The following is a 15115-nucleotide window of genomic DNA, read 5'->3' as shown; positions in this document are numbered from 1 at the left end:
GTGATGTGTGAAATCTACTATGTGATAGTCACTAGAAACAGAGAAAAGAATGTAAGAATACTAACCCTCTGAGAGTTTACCCTCTAAGCAGAAAAGATGAACAATTAAACATACATATGTGAAACATATGCCAGGTGGTAGAGTGTTTTGGAGAAAAATAAAGCAGGAAAGAGGAGAAGCTGTGGGTGGAGTAGGGGTGGGGTATTGATGGTACCTGCATCACAGAGTTATTGTAAAAACCAGATGAGTTAATGCATACAGCTTACTTAGAACATAAATGGGAAATATTATTACAAAGATGATGCACATGTATTATTTTTATAATGTAAAAGTAAATGTTAATTTTTAAATGAATCCCTGCCACCAGGACTTTGATCAAAATCTCAGCTTTTTTTTTTTTTTAAAGATTTATTTATTTATGCATATAAGAACTGGAGTACAGGCCAGAGATATGGGGGTAAGAGGATTCATTAGAGACAGAGTGGCAAACAGAACAGGCAGATGGACTGAAAACACACTGCTGAGGGGAGCAGCAGGTGAGTCAGAAGAGATCTGCCACATCATGTGGGTCAGATCCCTGGCTGGGGATTGAACTCATGCTGCAGTGGCTGCGGATAGCTTCATAGGTTGCCGTCTTAACTCCTTGCGCCATCAGGGAGGCCCCCAAATCTCAGCTCTTTTAACAGTTTTTGAAGCTCCAAAGTAGGAATATATTTTTCATTTTACAAGTGTTAAATGTCACCCAGCCACTCTGGCCTTCTCCATCCTCAAGCACTAGATCCTTTCCTAACTACAAGCTGCCCCCTCGTCTTCAGCAGCAAACTCCTCCACATCCTCCTGTTTGTCACTTCAATGTACTCCTCGGTGAGGCCTGTTCTAACCTTCCCCATCTAGATAAGTCTCCTTGTCTTCTCTCATAATATCCTTCACTTTTCTTTCATAGCACTTAACCAAATTTAAAAGTCAGTTGGAGTGATTATTTTTATATCAGCTGTGCTCTTGAAGTGAAAAAATCTCTCCAAGAACCACTTGGGTGGGGGAATGTGAGAAAGAGGATGAAAAGGCTGGGAATTTTCACTCTGGGCTGGGTGGAGAGGCAGGCAGCTGAGAAGGGATTTAGAACAAGATTGATGAATAGAGCCTCCCCGGTGGCTCAAGGGGTTAAGCATTAGCATTATGAAGCTATCTGCAGCTACTGCAGCAAAAGTTCGAACTCTGGCCAGGGATCTAACCCACATGGCGCAGCAGACCTCTCCTGTCTCGCCCACTGCTCCCCTCAGCAGTGTATTTCAGTCAGTCTGCCTGTTCTGCTCTCCACTCTGTCTCTGATGAATCCTCTCAGCCCCTGCACCTCTGGCCTATACCCCAGCTCTTGTATGCATAAACAAATAAATCTTTAAAAAAATGAATGATGAATAGGGGGCTTGCTTTGGTAGCACAAACACACAAACACTCTAGAGCGATGTAGAGAAGATCATCATGGCACCTGGGTAAGGTGGACATGCAAATTCATGAAGCGTTCCGCCTATTTTTGTTTTAAAAAAGGAATGATGTAGAGGATTTTTTATACTCTTTGCTGTAGAATGAGCAATGCTCTATCTCTTGGTTGCAGTAACACACTGAAGTCATGGGGAGCTTCAGGTGGGATACCTCCTGAAATACACCAGGATGCCTTACTACCCACCAAGCCAAGAATATGTGTACTGCCTACAAATGTGTCAAAGTCTAGAAGGACTGATAGACTTGCCAAGGTTGTGAGGTGAGGTGGAGGCGTGCAAAGTTAATGGGAAGCAAAATTGCTGTAATTTCTCCAATAGAGATTCTGGATAAAATAATGAAGCAATAAAGAATGTATGTGCCCTTTAATTGAGGAATGCCCATTTCTAGGGACATAATCTAAGGAGTTAATCAAATGACAGCTGAACAAGTGTTTACAAACATGTATGAATAGGTGTTCATTTCAGTCTTGTTTATACTAATAGAAATGAGACACTATCTGAATTGGTTGGTAAATAAATTATATTACATGCTACAAAACTATGGAATCTTCAAAAAGAGGACCTATATTTATTAACATTTTTTTTGGTATAAAAAAATAGGTTCTGAAACAGCATTGTGATAGGATTCCATTTATGGAGAATTATATATTGACTTCTATACATATAAGTATAGAAATTCTACAAGGATAGAAAGAAATGTACATCTGGAAAAATGTTTGCCGTGTTTTTAACAAGATAAAATTCTGGGTAAGTTTTGTGTCTTTTGGGATTCTTTATTTCTTGATTTTTAGAATGCAATGTATCATTGTTACAAAAATAATGCTAATTAAGCACTGTATTCAGAAGACAGTACAGCACTCTGGTATTCAATCCCATTTCAAAATCAATATTTTGCTTTGAGTATGCTATATCTGTACTGTACTATAGTTTTCTTGTTGTATTTCTTGAGCAGCATTCTATACCAACACACACTGCAGTTAAAAATTCTCAGATGTCATCTTCCAGCAAGATGCTGAAGTATATAAAAGTCCACTGGTACACTGTAAATTAGTTATCCTGAGATAATATCTCATCATGTCCTTGACTTATCTTAGCACTGAACCTTATTTAACACCATAAGAAGACTGGAGTGGTTATTTGTACATAGCAACCCTGATTTTCAAGGTGACAAACTGAAAAGATGACCACAGATTTTTACCCCTATATGAATATAACTTTGCAATAATATATATAATTCCACTAAAAATCTACTAACATTATTGACAATTATTGAGTACTGACTATGCACTAGTCTTCCATCTTCTTTTTATTTACCTTCATTTCCCAATATTTCTGCAATTGGAATGTGTCACTTTTTTTTTTTTAAAGATCTATTTATTTATTTATACAAGCACTGGGTACAGTCAGAAGCACAGGAGGGTGAGAGAGCTCACCAGAGTCAGAGCGGGGAACAGAACAGGCAGACTGATGAAGTACACTGCTGAGGGAGCAGCGGGCGCAGCAGGAGAGGTCTGTCATGCCATGTGGGACCCTTGCCTGGCGGCTGGGGATAGAACCAGAGCTGCAGAGGCTGCGAGGGCAGCTTCACAGCCCAGCGCTCAGCTGCTGTACCACCAGGGGAGGCCCTGAAATGTATCACTTCTGCAATGTTTAAAGTCAGATGTTTGCAGGCTGGTTCAGTTTTAATATACCATTACCTGACACAGGGGAATGGGCAAAATTACTTCTTAAAGGTCAAGAATCTACTATAATTTATTCCTCCCTGATAGTAAACAAAAACAGTAAATTTTGCTGCCCTAAAAATACTTCATGATACAGGGACACTTACTGTTTTTCTCATCATCATATGTGGCAGGCTGTTTAAACATCAAACTTTGCAGATTCCCAAGCAGAGAAGTCATTTTCAACTTACACTTACCCTAAAATAGTTCCTAAAAGCCCAGGGGTCTTTAATGCTTTCTAGAGAAACCTATTTTCCTGTAAATTCAAATTTTCAACACTTGTGTAGGGTAAATGATTCTCAGGCTTTTCTGCCCTCTGCCATTAGGAGTGCCCTGCCTGATGGGGTACCTGCATTTGTTACATTGTTATAAGTTATGTTGTTTACTTCTGTGGGCCACAGCAGCAGTATTTTTTTTTTTTTAAAGATTTATTTATTTATTTATACAAGCACTGGGTACAGTCAGAAGTGTGGGAGGGTGAGAGAATTCACCAGAGCCAGAGCGGGGAGCAGAGCAGGTGGAAGGACCGAAGTACACTGCTGAGGGGAGCAGCGGGCGGCAGGAGAGGTCTGCGCGCCATGTGGGACCCTCCTCTGGTGACGGGGAGCAGCCGGGGATCAAACCGGCACTGCAGCTTCGCAACCCAGCACTCAACCGCTGCGCCACCGGGGAGGCCCAACACAGCAGCAGTATTAAGATATTTGCCAAGAGAAGCAGAGGCAAGAAAGAGGGACAGGAGAGAGAAGGGAAAAAGAAGGCCAGAGAACCCATAGTGAAGACTTGCAGGGGCCTTGGAGGTCTTTTGGCCTCCTTGCACTCCTGCCTGCCTTGTACCTGGTTGCTGCACTACATGTAAAAGCTCAATAAAAGTCTGAGAAAGACATCAAAGGCTCCAGGACTCTGTTTTCCCCTTCTGCTCGGATCATAGAAATCTGCTCTGGCCCATCCTGTCCCTACAATGTGTTAGAAACAAATACAGGAAGAACTAAAAGAGCATAGAAGCTTTGAGTGACAGGGAAGCAGCATGCAAGGTCTCAGGACTCTTTCCCACCTAGAACAGGGGTAGCCTCAGGGGAAGCATTTATTGTGTTCCTTATAGCTGTTCTTTCTGCATCTTGGCTGGTTGCTTCTACTACATAATCCTGATTAAAATCCTTGATTCAGGGGCCTCCCCCGTGTCGCAGCGGTTGAGCGCTGGGTTGCGAAGCTGCCCGCAGCCTCTGCAGCGCCGGTTCGATCCCCGGCTGCTCCCCGGCCACCACAGGAGGGTCCCACATGGCGCGCAGACCTCCCCTGCCGCCTGCTGCTCCCCTCAGCAGTGTACTTCGGTCCTTCTGCCTGCTCTGCTCCCCGCTCTGGCTCTGGTGAATTCTCTCACCCTCCCACGCTTCTGACTGTACCCAGTGCACGAATAAACAAAACAAACAAACAAATAAATAAAGCATGCCTCTATAAAAAAAAAATAAAATAAAATAAAATCCTTGATTCAAGGCCTCCCTGGTGGTGCAAGGGGTTAAGTGTTAGCACTGTGAGGCAATCCGCAGCCATTGCAGCACGAGTTCCATCCCAGCCAGGGAGCGACCCACATGGCATAGCAGACCTCTCCTGACTTGCCTGCTGCTTCCCCTCATCAGTGTATTTCAGTACATCTGCCTGTTCTGTCCCCCATTCTGTCTCTCGTGAATCCTGTCACCCCCACTCCTGTACCTCTGGCCTGCACCCCAGTTCTTATATGCGTAAATAAATATTTTAAAAATAAAATAAAATCCTTGATGCACCCTCTTCATCACCCCACACCTTCAATAAGTTGCCAAATCCTCTAACTTCTACCCTCACATTTTTCCTATTTATGCCTTTCCATTCAACCCACCGCCACCACCCCAGCGCCATTCCTTGGTTAACAGCCTCCTTGACCTCAGTAAAATCTTCTCCACTGGTTACCTGGCCCCCAGCTCTCTGTTCTCACCTTTTGGTCTGCCTGCTTCCACCATGTTACTTTGTATTCATGCTAATCCACTCCACTTGGCTTTTCTGCCAGAGTCCTCAGGGATTCTCCATCTAGCTACTAACCCTCCGGCCTTGATTTCCATTGTATTCTACACCTGCTTCACATTCCAGCAACTTGCAATCCCCAGGATCTTTTGCATCTTCCATTTGTGGATCTTTCCTCAGGCACCTCCCTCTATGGAGAGAGCAAACTTTCTCCCTCTCTGCCCACTGAAATTCTACTGGTTATTCCAGAAGCAGGTTAAGTGCCAGCTGTTCAAATACATTTCTTCGTTTCCTATCAATAGCTATATTGCTACTCCGGCATTGCTTTCCACACGTTAACCTCATGTGATCATTTATATGCCACTGTATACCAATATTTTTGCCTACCAATACTTCCTAGCACCTAAGAACCACCAAGGATATATACTGAGCACTTTCTATGTGTTATCTAATCCCCACCAGAGCCTGTGAGATAGGCATTAGCATCCACATTTTACAGATCAGGAATCTGATGCTGTCACAAGTCCATTAACTTTCAAGTGACAAGTCCATTAACTTTCAGAGTGACATCCTTACTAAGTGGCAGAGTCCTCGCTTATTCAACACATTTTATTCTACTCCACGTCTGTCAGATTCCTAAACCCTATGGACTTTTCAGTACAGACTGGCAAGTCCCTCTGAGAGCAATTAACACTGGAGCCTTAAGACAAGGCAGATTAGTTAAAGGCAGTTGTGTTTCTCTCTCATCTGATTTTAATGCATGGTGCTATTGAAATGCACCTTCTGCTCTCAGTCATCATTTAGCCTGGGTTCCAGTGACTCATGAAGACAAATACTATACAGGATGTTTAGTTCCACTGGTGACACTGATTATTGTAAAACTGTGAAAGGAACACTCAGCTCCAGCACATGGGTAGCCATCTAGAATTCCCAGACCTCAGTTTAGGCCTCATGGCTAAACCTCGCTGTTTCCTGATTAGATCCAGAGGGCTGCCTCAGCTTTCAGAAACAAGGTTGGGACATCACTGTGCTCATTAGGTTGGCCTTGGCCTGATAAGAGCCCCCCCCCCATTCATACCTCACAAGAAATTTACAGGAAGATAAGAATAAAGAAGGGGTTTAGTCTACCTTGAATTGGCTCTCCACCATTTATGACTGGAAACTTCCAAACTTGTTGGGTCAGTTCCTATTGCCAAATGAAGAATACTATAATAATTCTCTTCCTTATTGTTTTGGAGTTGCCAGTGTTCAGCAGTCATTGTTTGCTCACGAAGAGTGTAAATAGGACTTGGTGACTCTGATGGCCACTAAGCATACATATCTCCTAAGCCACTTTCACTCCTGTGTAGGGTGTGGATCTAAAGGTTAAAAAAAAAAAAAAAACTATGTGGAAAAGGACTAGGTGACTCTAATTTGTATTCTATTTGTATCTTCTCTTTCAATCCTCAAAGCAATCTTTTTCAAGCTAGGGGTTATTGGAATACCCATTCCACAGATCCCAAAACTGGAGGGTAACAGGCAAGGTATGTTGAGCCCCCCAGCTTTCCACTGCCTGAAGCTCATGCTCTGTGGCCAGATCTTTTGCTTAGGCAAATCCAGTCATTTTAAAAAGACAGAAGGCAAAAATCATACACAAGTCAGAATTCTCCAGTATCAATATCCTGTCCGCCCTCCAAACCAAGATTTTATGAAGTGTTTCATTTCTTAAAAGTTTCATATTTTCCATAGTTGATAAAGATCTCAACCACAGTGGTAGTTGAACTAGAAGATTCTTACCTAAACCCAGGGGCTTCCTAGAGAATTGTTACGCACATGGGCTTGCTTGGGAGGGTTATCTCAAGTTTGTTAGACCACAGGCCACCAGAGCCAGTGACCCAGTCACTGACAACATCACCCTATTCTCAGTCATCTTTGAAACAGGACATCAGGTGGCTGGGTAGAAATGCCTCAGTGGGACTGCTCAAAGTCAGTAAAAGTCCCACTGACAGTGGTGGTGGTGGTGGTGGTAGTGTCATTTGCATCCCATGAATGAATGAAGCCAAACATCTTTATTCTTCTCTCCCCACCCCACTTCAGCATGATCTGTTACACTGTATAGAGCCTAAAGGTTAGGACATTTTCATGATAATATATTTCCACACAGGGCAGGGAGGGACTTGTTATTTCTGACAACTTATCAAAACAAATATTTTGACCCCTCAAAACCTGAGCCAAGTATGACCTTTGGGATTACTTTTACAGGACTAGACTGTTGATGTGTCCTTCAGCCTTTCACATTTTATAGGGATAATAAAACAACTTGTATTTGCCTCCCCCAATGTAGTTTTCACAAATAATGGGTTGCTGCCTCTGCCATATGGTTTTAAAAAGTTACTCGGAGCAAAAAGACAAACAAAAAAGTTACTCAGAGCACAACTAAATACTGTTATTTCAATAATATAGAAATTACTGAGTTAGCTACCCCCTGGTATCTTTTCATACCTCCCCCCAAAAAAACAAACGTTCAAAAGGCGTGTTGAGGTGGTAGACATGCACTATCTACTGTCTTTTAAATTATGTTGGCGATACTTTAGGAACACCTTGCAAAAGACTGATGGCACGTGTCAGAGGTCCAGAGACAGAAAAGAAGACTTCACAGATCTCAAAGTCTGGACAGAGGTGGGTGAAGTGCTCTCAGGTACGTGAAGGAAGGAAAGCGCACCCAAGGGAGATAAAACTATAAAGAGGTCCCACCACAGCAGCCTGCGGGCAGCTGGGGAGCTGGATGTGCACCAGCGAGGAAGAGAGGTGACACCTTCACTCTCTCTCCCACCTGCGTCCACCACTTTTCTTGCCCTCCCTAACTCCTTTCTTATCCTCTTTCTCCCCTTTACCACTTTCTACTCGCCCCTCTCTTCCTAATCTTCGGGTTTGAACCACTTTGAAGGTAATTAGCCCCAGCTGGAAAACAGCCCTGCTCTTCCTCCTCCCTCATCCCCTAGTCCGGGTTCCCGCTGAGCTCCCCGCAGCTGGGACCTTTCTCCCCGAGCTCGGCAGCCCCAGCTGGCGGGGGTGATCTACTTCGCGAGCCTACAGTGGGCTGGCCTCCCCATGACGCCAGCCGGCTCCCCTCCCGCCTGCTCTCCGCCAACCGCACTCCCCCACCGCGCCCCATCCCCAAAGAAACCCAAACTCTTGTGGCCTCTGAAACTGTCAGTGTCCCCAAGGTCTCTGCCGGGATCCAAGACTTTCCCGATCCTTGTGGGGTCGCGTCCGGGGGTGGAGGGGGGACATTACCTCTTTGCAGGCGTGAAGCTCCGGGGCCGCTCCCCGGGTCACCTGGAAGGCGGTCCCGACCCACAGCAGCAGCCGCAGGAGCCGTAGTGCGCGCTGCTCCGCGGTTCCGCCGGCGGCGGCAGAGGGATGGAGCCTGCGCCCAGGCTCAGCCATAGCGTCGTCCTGAGCGGGAGGCAGCAGCGGCTCAGGTGCGGTGGCTGCTGCTACAGCTGGCGAAGGCAGGGAAAAAAGGGGTGGGAGGTTCCCAAGGGGTGGATGCAAGGGGCTGGGCTCGCTCCAGTCACCTCCCTGCGGCTACGCCAAGGCCGCCCATCCTACCTCCTCCCTCCTGCCTCCTCTCCCCGCCTACCCGCGTCGCCTAGGCAACCGCCTCCTCTGCTTCCGCGCGGGTGGGGTGGGGACCACGCGCTCCTCTGCCGCTCACCTGCCGGTCGCCATGGCAGCCGCCGCCGCTCGCTCGCGCGGCGGGGAAGTGCGCGCGCCTGGAGGGGGGTCGCAGCTTGCCCAACAGGCGGGTGCGCTAAGGAACGCGATGGAAACATCCTCCAAGCCATCGCCACCAAATTCATATTTTCCACTGCCTTTCGGGCCCTGAACTCTTCAGGAGCATCTTTCATTTTTCAGACGCGGCGTTTGACAAATACTTATTAAGCCCCTTCTGTATGTGAAGCGACCGAAGGAGACGGTGTGGCCGAGACGAGCGGTCTCCTCCGGTGACTGTCAGCTGCTGCAACAGTCGCTTCAGGAGCTCCCACGTCCACTTGGTGAAATCCATCCGTGCCTCTGCAACCGCCGAGTTCAACTGAGTTTAACCGAAGAGAGTTTGCTTTACCCATTAATTTTCCAAGCAAGACAAATGGGTTCCCCTGTACCTTGACAGCCCCGTTCTCTCTTTGCTTTGAAATAATCATTTTGTTAAATACGAGGAGAAAGTTCTTGAGTTCTTTTGAGTACTTCTTTCTTCAACCAAAGTCATTTGCAGAAGTTCTGTATCACAGAATGTGACATTTTTCTTTCCTTTTTTTTTTTTTAAGATTTATTTATTTATGCACGCAATAGCGGGGTGTAGGCCAGAGGTGCGTGAGAGGATTTACCTGAGACAGAGTGAGGAACAGAACAGGGAGACTGGCTGAAATACACTGCTGAGGGGAGCAGAGGGGAGACAGGAGAGGTCTGCTGTGCCATGTGGGTAGCTCCCTGGCCAGCCGGGGGATCGAACTCGCGCTGCAGAGGCTGCACATTGCTTTATAGTGCGGTGCTTAACCCCTTGCGCCACCAGGGAGGCCCGGATGTGGCATTTTTCAACTAAAGGCTCGTGAATGCAAATCCAGGCTTCCTGGTACCCTGAGAGGCGGATGCTCCGAGTTCCCGGGAGCTTCCTCCTCCCGAAGGGCCGCCTCGTCCGACCGCCAGGGGGCGCCGGTCCCGACGAGCATCCACCTCGGTAACAGTTGACTGGGCAGTTGCCTGACGACCGAAACTGGGCATTCCAAACAATTGGGACCCTGGAACCGCAGCCGCAAGGTTGTGAGCGGCTGCTTGGGCCTCCCATCCCTCGGGGGAGCGCCGCCTTGGGCATTTTACCATGGCTTACACCCGAGAGTCTGTCCAGAACCCTGCGTTGAATAACGCTGATGCCTTCTTGGGAAAAGTGCAGGGTACCAAGGTACTTGACTTAGTGAGCAGATTCCCCAGAGGGTCGACCCTCCTCTTTCTGTAGGCGTGGCGGGCAGAGGTGGTAACTTAGGCGACTGCTGAGGACACTGAGTCAGGAACCGGAGAAGTCTGTTTCCACCTACCTGCATGTCCCCATACTCAGGTCTGCTGAGTTATCGAGGTGCCTTCGGAAGGTGAAGTAGAGTTCTAGTCTAAAGGTAAAAGGGACTTTCACAACCCGGAGTGGAGATCTGAGTTAGTAGTGGAGCTGTAACAGACCTGGTAGGATTCCAGGTAGCCCTTTACAGTGTTTGGAAAATTGTTCTCTGAAGAGATGAGAGATGGAGTGGGAGAGAATCCTTTGAGTGCCCCCATGTCATGCTTTGTACACGCCTCCCTTTTTTCTGGTTAATACTGGTGTGTTGTGTGCGTGTGCATGTGCGTGTGTGTTTTTAATGATTGTTGTCAATAATTTGGACATTTAGATCATCTTTTTTGGTATAAGTGTTTGGGATGTTCGAAATGGTGCAAAATAAGGTGAATTAAGCAGTAATGTGGCTTAATAACAGAATCAAAGCACCTCCTTTTGTTTATTCAGTATTTATTATTTACTATATGCCAGATACACTCCTAGACACTGAGGATATATAGACAAATTAGATATAGTTCCTGCTTTCAGGGAATTTGATTTAAAAAGACAAGAGGAACAGCAAAAGTGCTTACACAATAGTAATATGTTGTGAGAGTGACAAGTACAGTGTGATGAGAACTGGAAGTTCAAAGGAAAACTTACTGGAGCAGGTGAGTTTTGACATCCAAGCATGAGTTAGCTGGGCCAGGTGAGGGAGACAGTGAAATGTGACTTAGGAAGAAGGAAAATAGGCACCAGACATTCAAGGTAAAGGGAGAAGCTGTGCTGCATGTGTGGAAAGGATAATGAGAATGACCTGTTTGGAGGTGATTCCAGAATGACTGAAAGGTGAGTGAGGAATGCAGGAGAGAACTGGAGCTGGGGAAGCTTTTTTTTTTTCCCCAAAGATTTATTTGTTTATGCATACAAGAACTGGAGTACAGGCCAGAGGTGTGGGGGGTGAGAGGATTCACCAGAGACGAAGTGGGGAACAGAACAGGCAGATTGACTGAAATACACTGCTGAGGGGAGCAGCGGGCGAGTCAGGAGAGGTCTGCTGTGCCATGCAGGTCAGCTCCCTGGCCAGCCTGGGGATTGAACTCGTGCTGCAGTGGCTGAGGACAGCCTCACAGTGCAGTGCCCAACCCCTTGTGCCACCAGGGAGGCCCCTGGGGAAGCTTTACCCTGTCGGGTGTGCTATGTGCATCATGGCAGTGAGCTTGGATTTCATCCTGCAAGCACTGTGGAATCATGTTGGGATTTTAAACACTGGAGTGACACAGTAAGTGGGTATTTCAGAAAGCATAAGTAGCAGTGGATTGGACCGGATGGGAGTAGGATGAGAAGGATCAGCTAGGAGTCAGAGATCCCAGGAGGCAGCTCTGAAGTAGTGATGCTTTGTACACATCATGCTTTGTACACGCCTCCCTTTCTCCTGGTTAATACTGGTGTGTCGTGTGCGTGTGCATGTGCGTGTGTGTTTTTAATGATTGTTGTCAGTGATTTGGACATTTAGATCATCTTTTTTGGTAGAAGTGTTTGGGATGTTCGAAATGGTGCAAAATAAGGTGAATTAAGCAGTAATGTGGCTTAATAACAGAATCAAAGCACCTCCTTTTGTTTATTCAGTATTTATTATTTACTATATGCCAGATACAGCTAGGAGTCAGAGATCCCAGGAGGCAGCTCTGAAGTAGTGATGCAGGAGATGGCAATAAAATGCAGACATTGAACAAAATATGCTGATGTCCTGCCCAATATGCATTTCAGGCGCATACTATAATGATTCTGCATATGCATATACACTCCAGTTTTCTACCTCTAAATAGCATTAGCATATCTCACCTTTTCCTCAAACTTAGGATGTCTAATCTGAACCTGAGCTCCTCATCTTTCCTACTGCTCCCCACCTTTCATCTACTTTGTCCCCTCCACTCCTTTCCCTGCATCTCTGGTGCATTTATGTCAATTCTAAGATTAAAGATTTAAGAGGCTCAGATGTCTAGGGAGTCTTGCCCAGTGTCTTTCTTCTCTTTACAGATGCTCCTCTGAGCTTCAGCTGAAATAGAAGGGAATAAGGGGGTGGATGCTACCACACCAGCAAGGATCCTGTAACCAGATCTTTGGTGTGCTTTCTCTTTTGCAGAAACTGCCCTATATGAAGACAATTTACCTTGCTCAGCAACAGGAACCCTGGCGTCGACTCAGCTTAATTCCCACAGCCACCTCCCTGAGAAGGGATATTTATTTTTTTGATCCTAAGGTATCCAGTGTTGAAGTGTTATTTCTCTTTATACCCACCTAAGATTAATATCCTTTTTGTAGCCTGACCATGACTACATCATCTTCTGTTTTGTTCCAACTCAAGATCCATCAAATCGAAAAACAATTACCAATTTGTCTTGCCTCTGGGAAGTCAGAAAAGTTGGGTTTTGCTCCAACCAGTGATCTGGAGCAAATAAAATTTTTTTTTTTCACCAAACTTCTTCCTCTCCCAATTTTAAGGACGTGTGAGTTAAGGACCATTAAGCCCAAGCCTGGGACAGCATAGTGACTCTCAGGGTTCCAGTGGGAGCGCATCACTCCTTAGACCTACCCATTGAGAGACAGTTCTACATTGACAAGAAGTCAGCATGTACAGTTTAGTGTGAAAAGAATTGGTGTATCTCAGAAGCCACAGGGGTACACCCTGCTTTTGGGGAAGAGTAGAGTCCAACAGAATCAGGCTGGAGAAAGGGGCAGAGGTGATAACTTAACCTTGGGGGGTGGTTGACTTCCTGTGTAGATTCCGAAGGATGACCTGGATTTCCGCTTATCAGCCTTGTACAACCAACACACTGGGATCTTCAACAACAAAAATGAGATACTGCTCCACCAGGAGACCATCAAGGATACCCACGGGTAAGCGGTACAGGAGGAGCCTCTCCACCTAAGGAAGTTTGCCAGGGCAAACTGTCACCTGGGAAATAACAAATCAATAGGAACTCAATTGTATACATTTCTGTATTTTTTTTTAACATCTGCATCTGTAGTGCAACTTCTGTTTTTGGTTTCAGTTCAGCAACCTTTGTTCATTTCTGGTGGGGGGGGGCGAATAATGCCTCCCTTTTCATGCTCCTACCCCTCCCTACCCCAGGGCACTGTCAGTGTCAGTGTCCTCTGTTGGGGAGGGTCCTGGTGCCCAGAGGCATGGTCTGCAGGCTTGGCAGGGCAGCTTGTTCTGTGATGGGGGCGCTAATCTCCTCTATAGAGGGACTAGAGAAAGGTGGTCAGGACACTGCCAGTCAACACCCCGCTCTATTATGTCCTCAGTGAGAGCTACAGTGTAGTAAGGGTGGGAGTGTCCCCAACCTCAGCAGCCAGAGGGACCCAGGTTCCCAGGTAGTGCCAGGGAAGCAAGTTGGAGAGCAGGGTCCTGATGGAGGGCAGAGCTGAGGGAAAGCCATGTTGGGGGGCTGCAGTAAGGGCGGTCATTTTGCAGGCTGAGTTGAGAGAAGTGGGTGGCCACAATCTCTTTGGCTGAGAACTGCTGGTGTAGGGGTTCCCTGGGGAGACAGACTGGCTAGAGTATTCAAGGACACGGTGTGACAGGGACCTGGTGTCCAGACCTGGAAGCACCCCCAGTCATGCTGGGCCAGACTACTGGCGGCCTGACCCCAGTGGCTGCTGCAGAATCACTGGAGTTCAGGGTCCTTTCAATTTCTGTATCGTTGTCTAAAATGAATATAGATCCTCCAAGATTGTGTTCATTTGTATAAACAAACAAAATCTCCAGTTAAATCCACAGAAGGGCTTAAAAGGGTCTTCGGCTGCATTATTTTTGAAGTTGTATCCATCTGTCTTTCCCTCACCTTTCTCCTGATTTATTTCACTCCCCACTGTTCTTCCCCACACCATCTTCTAGAATCGTGGCCCAGTTCCCTGGAGAATGTTTAGCCCCTGCCCCACCACCTCCTATCACTTCCCGAGCTAACATTAGACACTGGATCAACCCTAAAAAGGAATCCATCCACAGCATCCAGGGCTCCATAGGTAAGAGTTAGAGGACTTGGTGGGCAAATGGGTGGTGCACGTTTCTGACCCAGGAAACAGGGAGTTGTTGTGATTGACTTTAAGGAACATCAAGGATATATAAGGAGCTTGAGAGAGAACATATGGGACTAAAACCAGGGAACATGCTCACTAGAGAGCCATAAAATGAATTAAATTCCAATTGAGCCTTGAGCCTGGGGAACAAAGATTCCAGCAAAGGGCTGAAACCTGGGAAAGGAACTATAGCTATCTCACTCTGGTTCTTTATATGCCCATTTCCCCAGCTGTTACAAGAACCTTCTCCATAAATGTGTGGGTGACTAGAATCCTTGAAAAAGCAAAGGATCTGAAATTCACAAATCATTCCCTCTTCTCTTTTCTAGTGTCCCCTCACACTGCAGCCACAAATGGAGGCTACTCCCGAAAGAATGACGGTGGCTTCTTCTCCACCTAATGTTGACAGGCTCCTGGACTAAGTAATCATACGGCACTCTCCTGCCGCTCACCTCATTAAATAGATTTGTGCAAGATGGAGCCTGAAGTGTCCGTTACCCATGAACTATGAGTTGCCATTGACTACTTTTAATTTTCTTAAGGATTTAAAAAAAGGATTTATTGGGCCTCCCTGGGTGGTGCAGTGGTTGAGCGCTGGGTTGCAAAGCTGGCTGCAGCCCCTGCAGTGCCGGTTTGATCCCCGGCCGCCAGGCTAGGGTCCCACATGGCGCACAGACCTCTCCTGCTGCCCACTGCTCCCTGCAGCAGTGTACTTCGTCCCTCTGCCTGTTCTACTTTCCACTCTGGCTCTGGTA

At 46.5% G+C, this 15115-nt stretch overlaps 2 protein-coding genes, 1 long non-coding RNA gene and 1 other non-coding gene across 7 annotated transcripts in view; 3 read left to right on the top strand and 1 right to left on the bottom strand.

The window, feature by feature from the left end:
• LOC119235102 (uncharacterized) overlaps positions 1–2260 on the top strand; it is a 67213-nt gene extending 64953 nt beyond the window's left edge. Inside the window, exons 5-6 of one of the 2 annotated variants that reach the window (XR_008550435.1) lie at positions 1613–1759; positions 2100–2260. This is a non-coding gene — a long non-coding RNA (uncharacterized LOC119235102). The other variant, XR_008550434.1, reaches the window with a different exon arrangement.
• The window catches only part of ELAPOR1 (endosome-lysosome associated apoptosis and autophagy regulator 1), a 61886-nt gene extending 53061 nt beyond the window's left edge, over positions 1–8825 (bottom strand). For both annotated transcript variants that reach the window (XM_037498175.2, XM_037498174.2), the window contains exon 1: positions 8489–8825. In XM_037498175.2, coding sequence (XP_037354072.1) covers positions 8489–8641 — 153 coding nt within the window. In that variant the 5' untranslated portion in view covers positions 8642–8825. The remainder of the gene's footprint in view (positions 1–8488) is intronic.
• On the top strand, positions 1423–1531 carry LOC119237326 (U6 spliceosomal RNA). The gene has a single exon (XR_005123265.1). It is a non-coding gene; the product is annotated as a U6 spliceosomal RNA (small nuclear RNA).
• Positions 8826–9903: 1078 nt separating the features above from the next.
• Positions 9904–14864, top strand: CFAP276 (cilia and flagella associated protein 276). Of its 2 annotated transcripts, none has more exons than XM_037500106.2 (5): positions 9904–10154; positions 12421–12537; positions 13060–13175; positions 14179–14306; positions 14690–14864. In XM_037500106.2, exons 1-5 carry the CDS (start codon positions 10074–10076, stop codon positions 14758–14760), a joined length of 513 nt encoding a protein of 170 aa, XP_037356003.1. In that variant the 5' UTR covers positions 9904–10073; the 3' UTR covers positions 14761–14864. The 2 variants fall into 2 exon arrangements, with proteins under 2 accessions (XP_037356003.1, XP_037356004.1); XM_037500107.1 differs by lacking the exon at positions 9904–10154 and adding an exon at positions 10162–10362.
• The last annotated feature ends 251 nt before the right edge of the window (positions 14865–15115 follow it).

Source organism: Talpa occidentalis, unplaced genomic scaffold (assembly GCF_014898055.3).
Source record: "Talpa occidentalis isolate TD23 unplaced genomic scaffold, MPIMG_talOcc4v2.1 talOcc4.9, whole genome shotgun sequence".
In the NCBI taxonomy this organism is placed as follows: Eukaryota; Metazoa; Chordata; class Mammalia; order Eulipotyphla; family Talpidae; genus Talpa; species Talpa occidentalis.
Note: the sequence above shows the minus strand (reverse complement) of the source record. Positions and strands in the feature narration are given on the sequence as shown.

Coding starts and splice junctions, on each gene's coding strand:
- CFAP276 (XM_037500106.2), top strand. CDS start 10,074: ATGGCTTACACCCGAGAGTCTGTCCAGAACCCTGCGTTGAATAACGCT. Junction 12,538..13,059: donor TTTATTTTTTTGATCCTAAG/GTATCCAGTGTT, acceptor CTTCCTGTGTAG/ATTCCGAAGGATGACCTGGA. Junction 13,176..14,178: donor ACCATCAAGGATACCCACGG/GTAAGCGGTACA, acceptor ACCATCTTCTAG/AATCGTGGCCCAGTTCCCTG.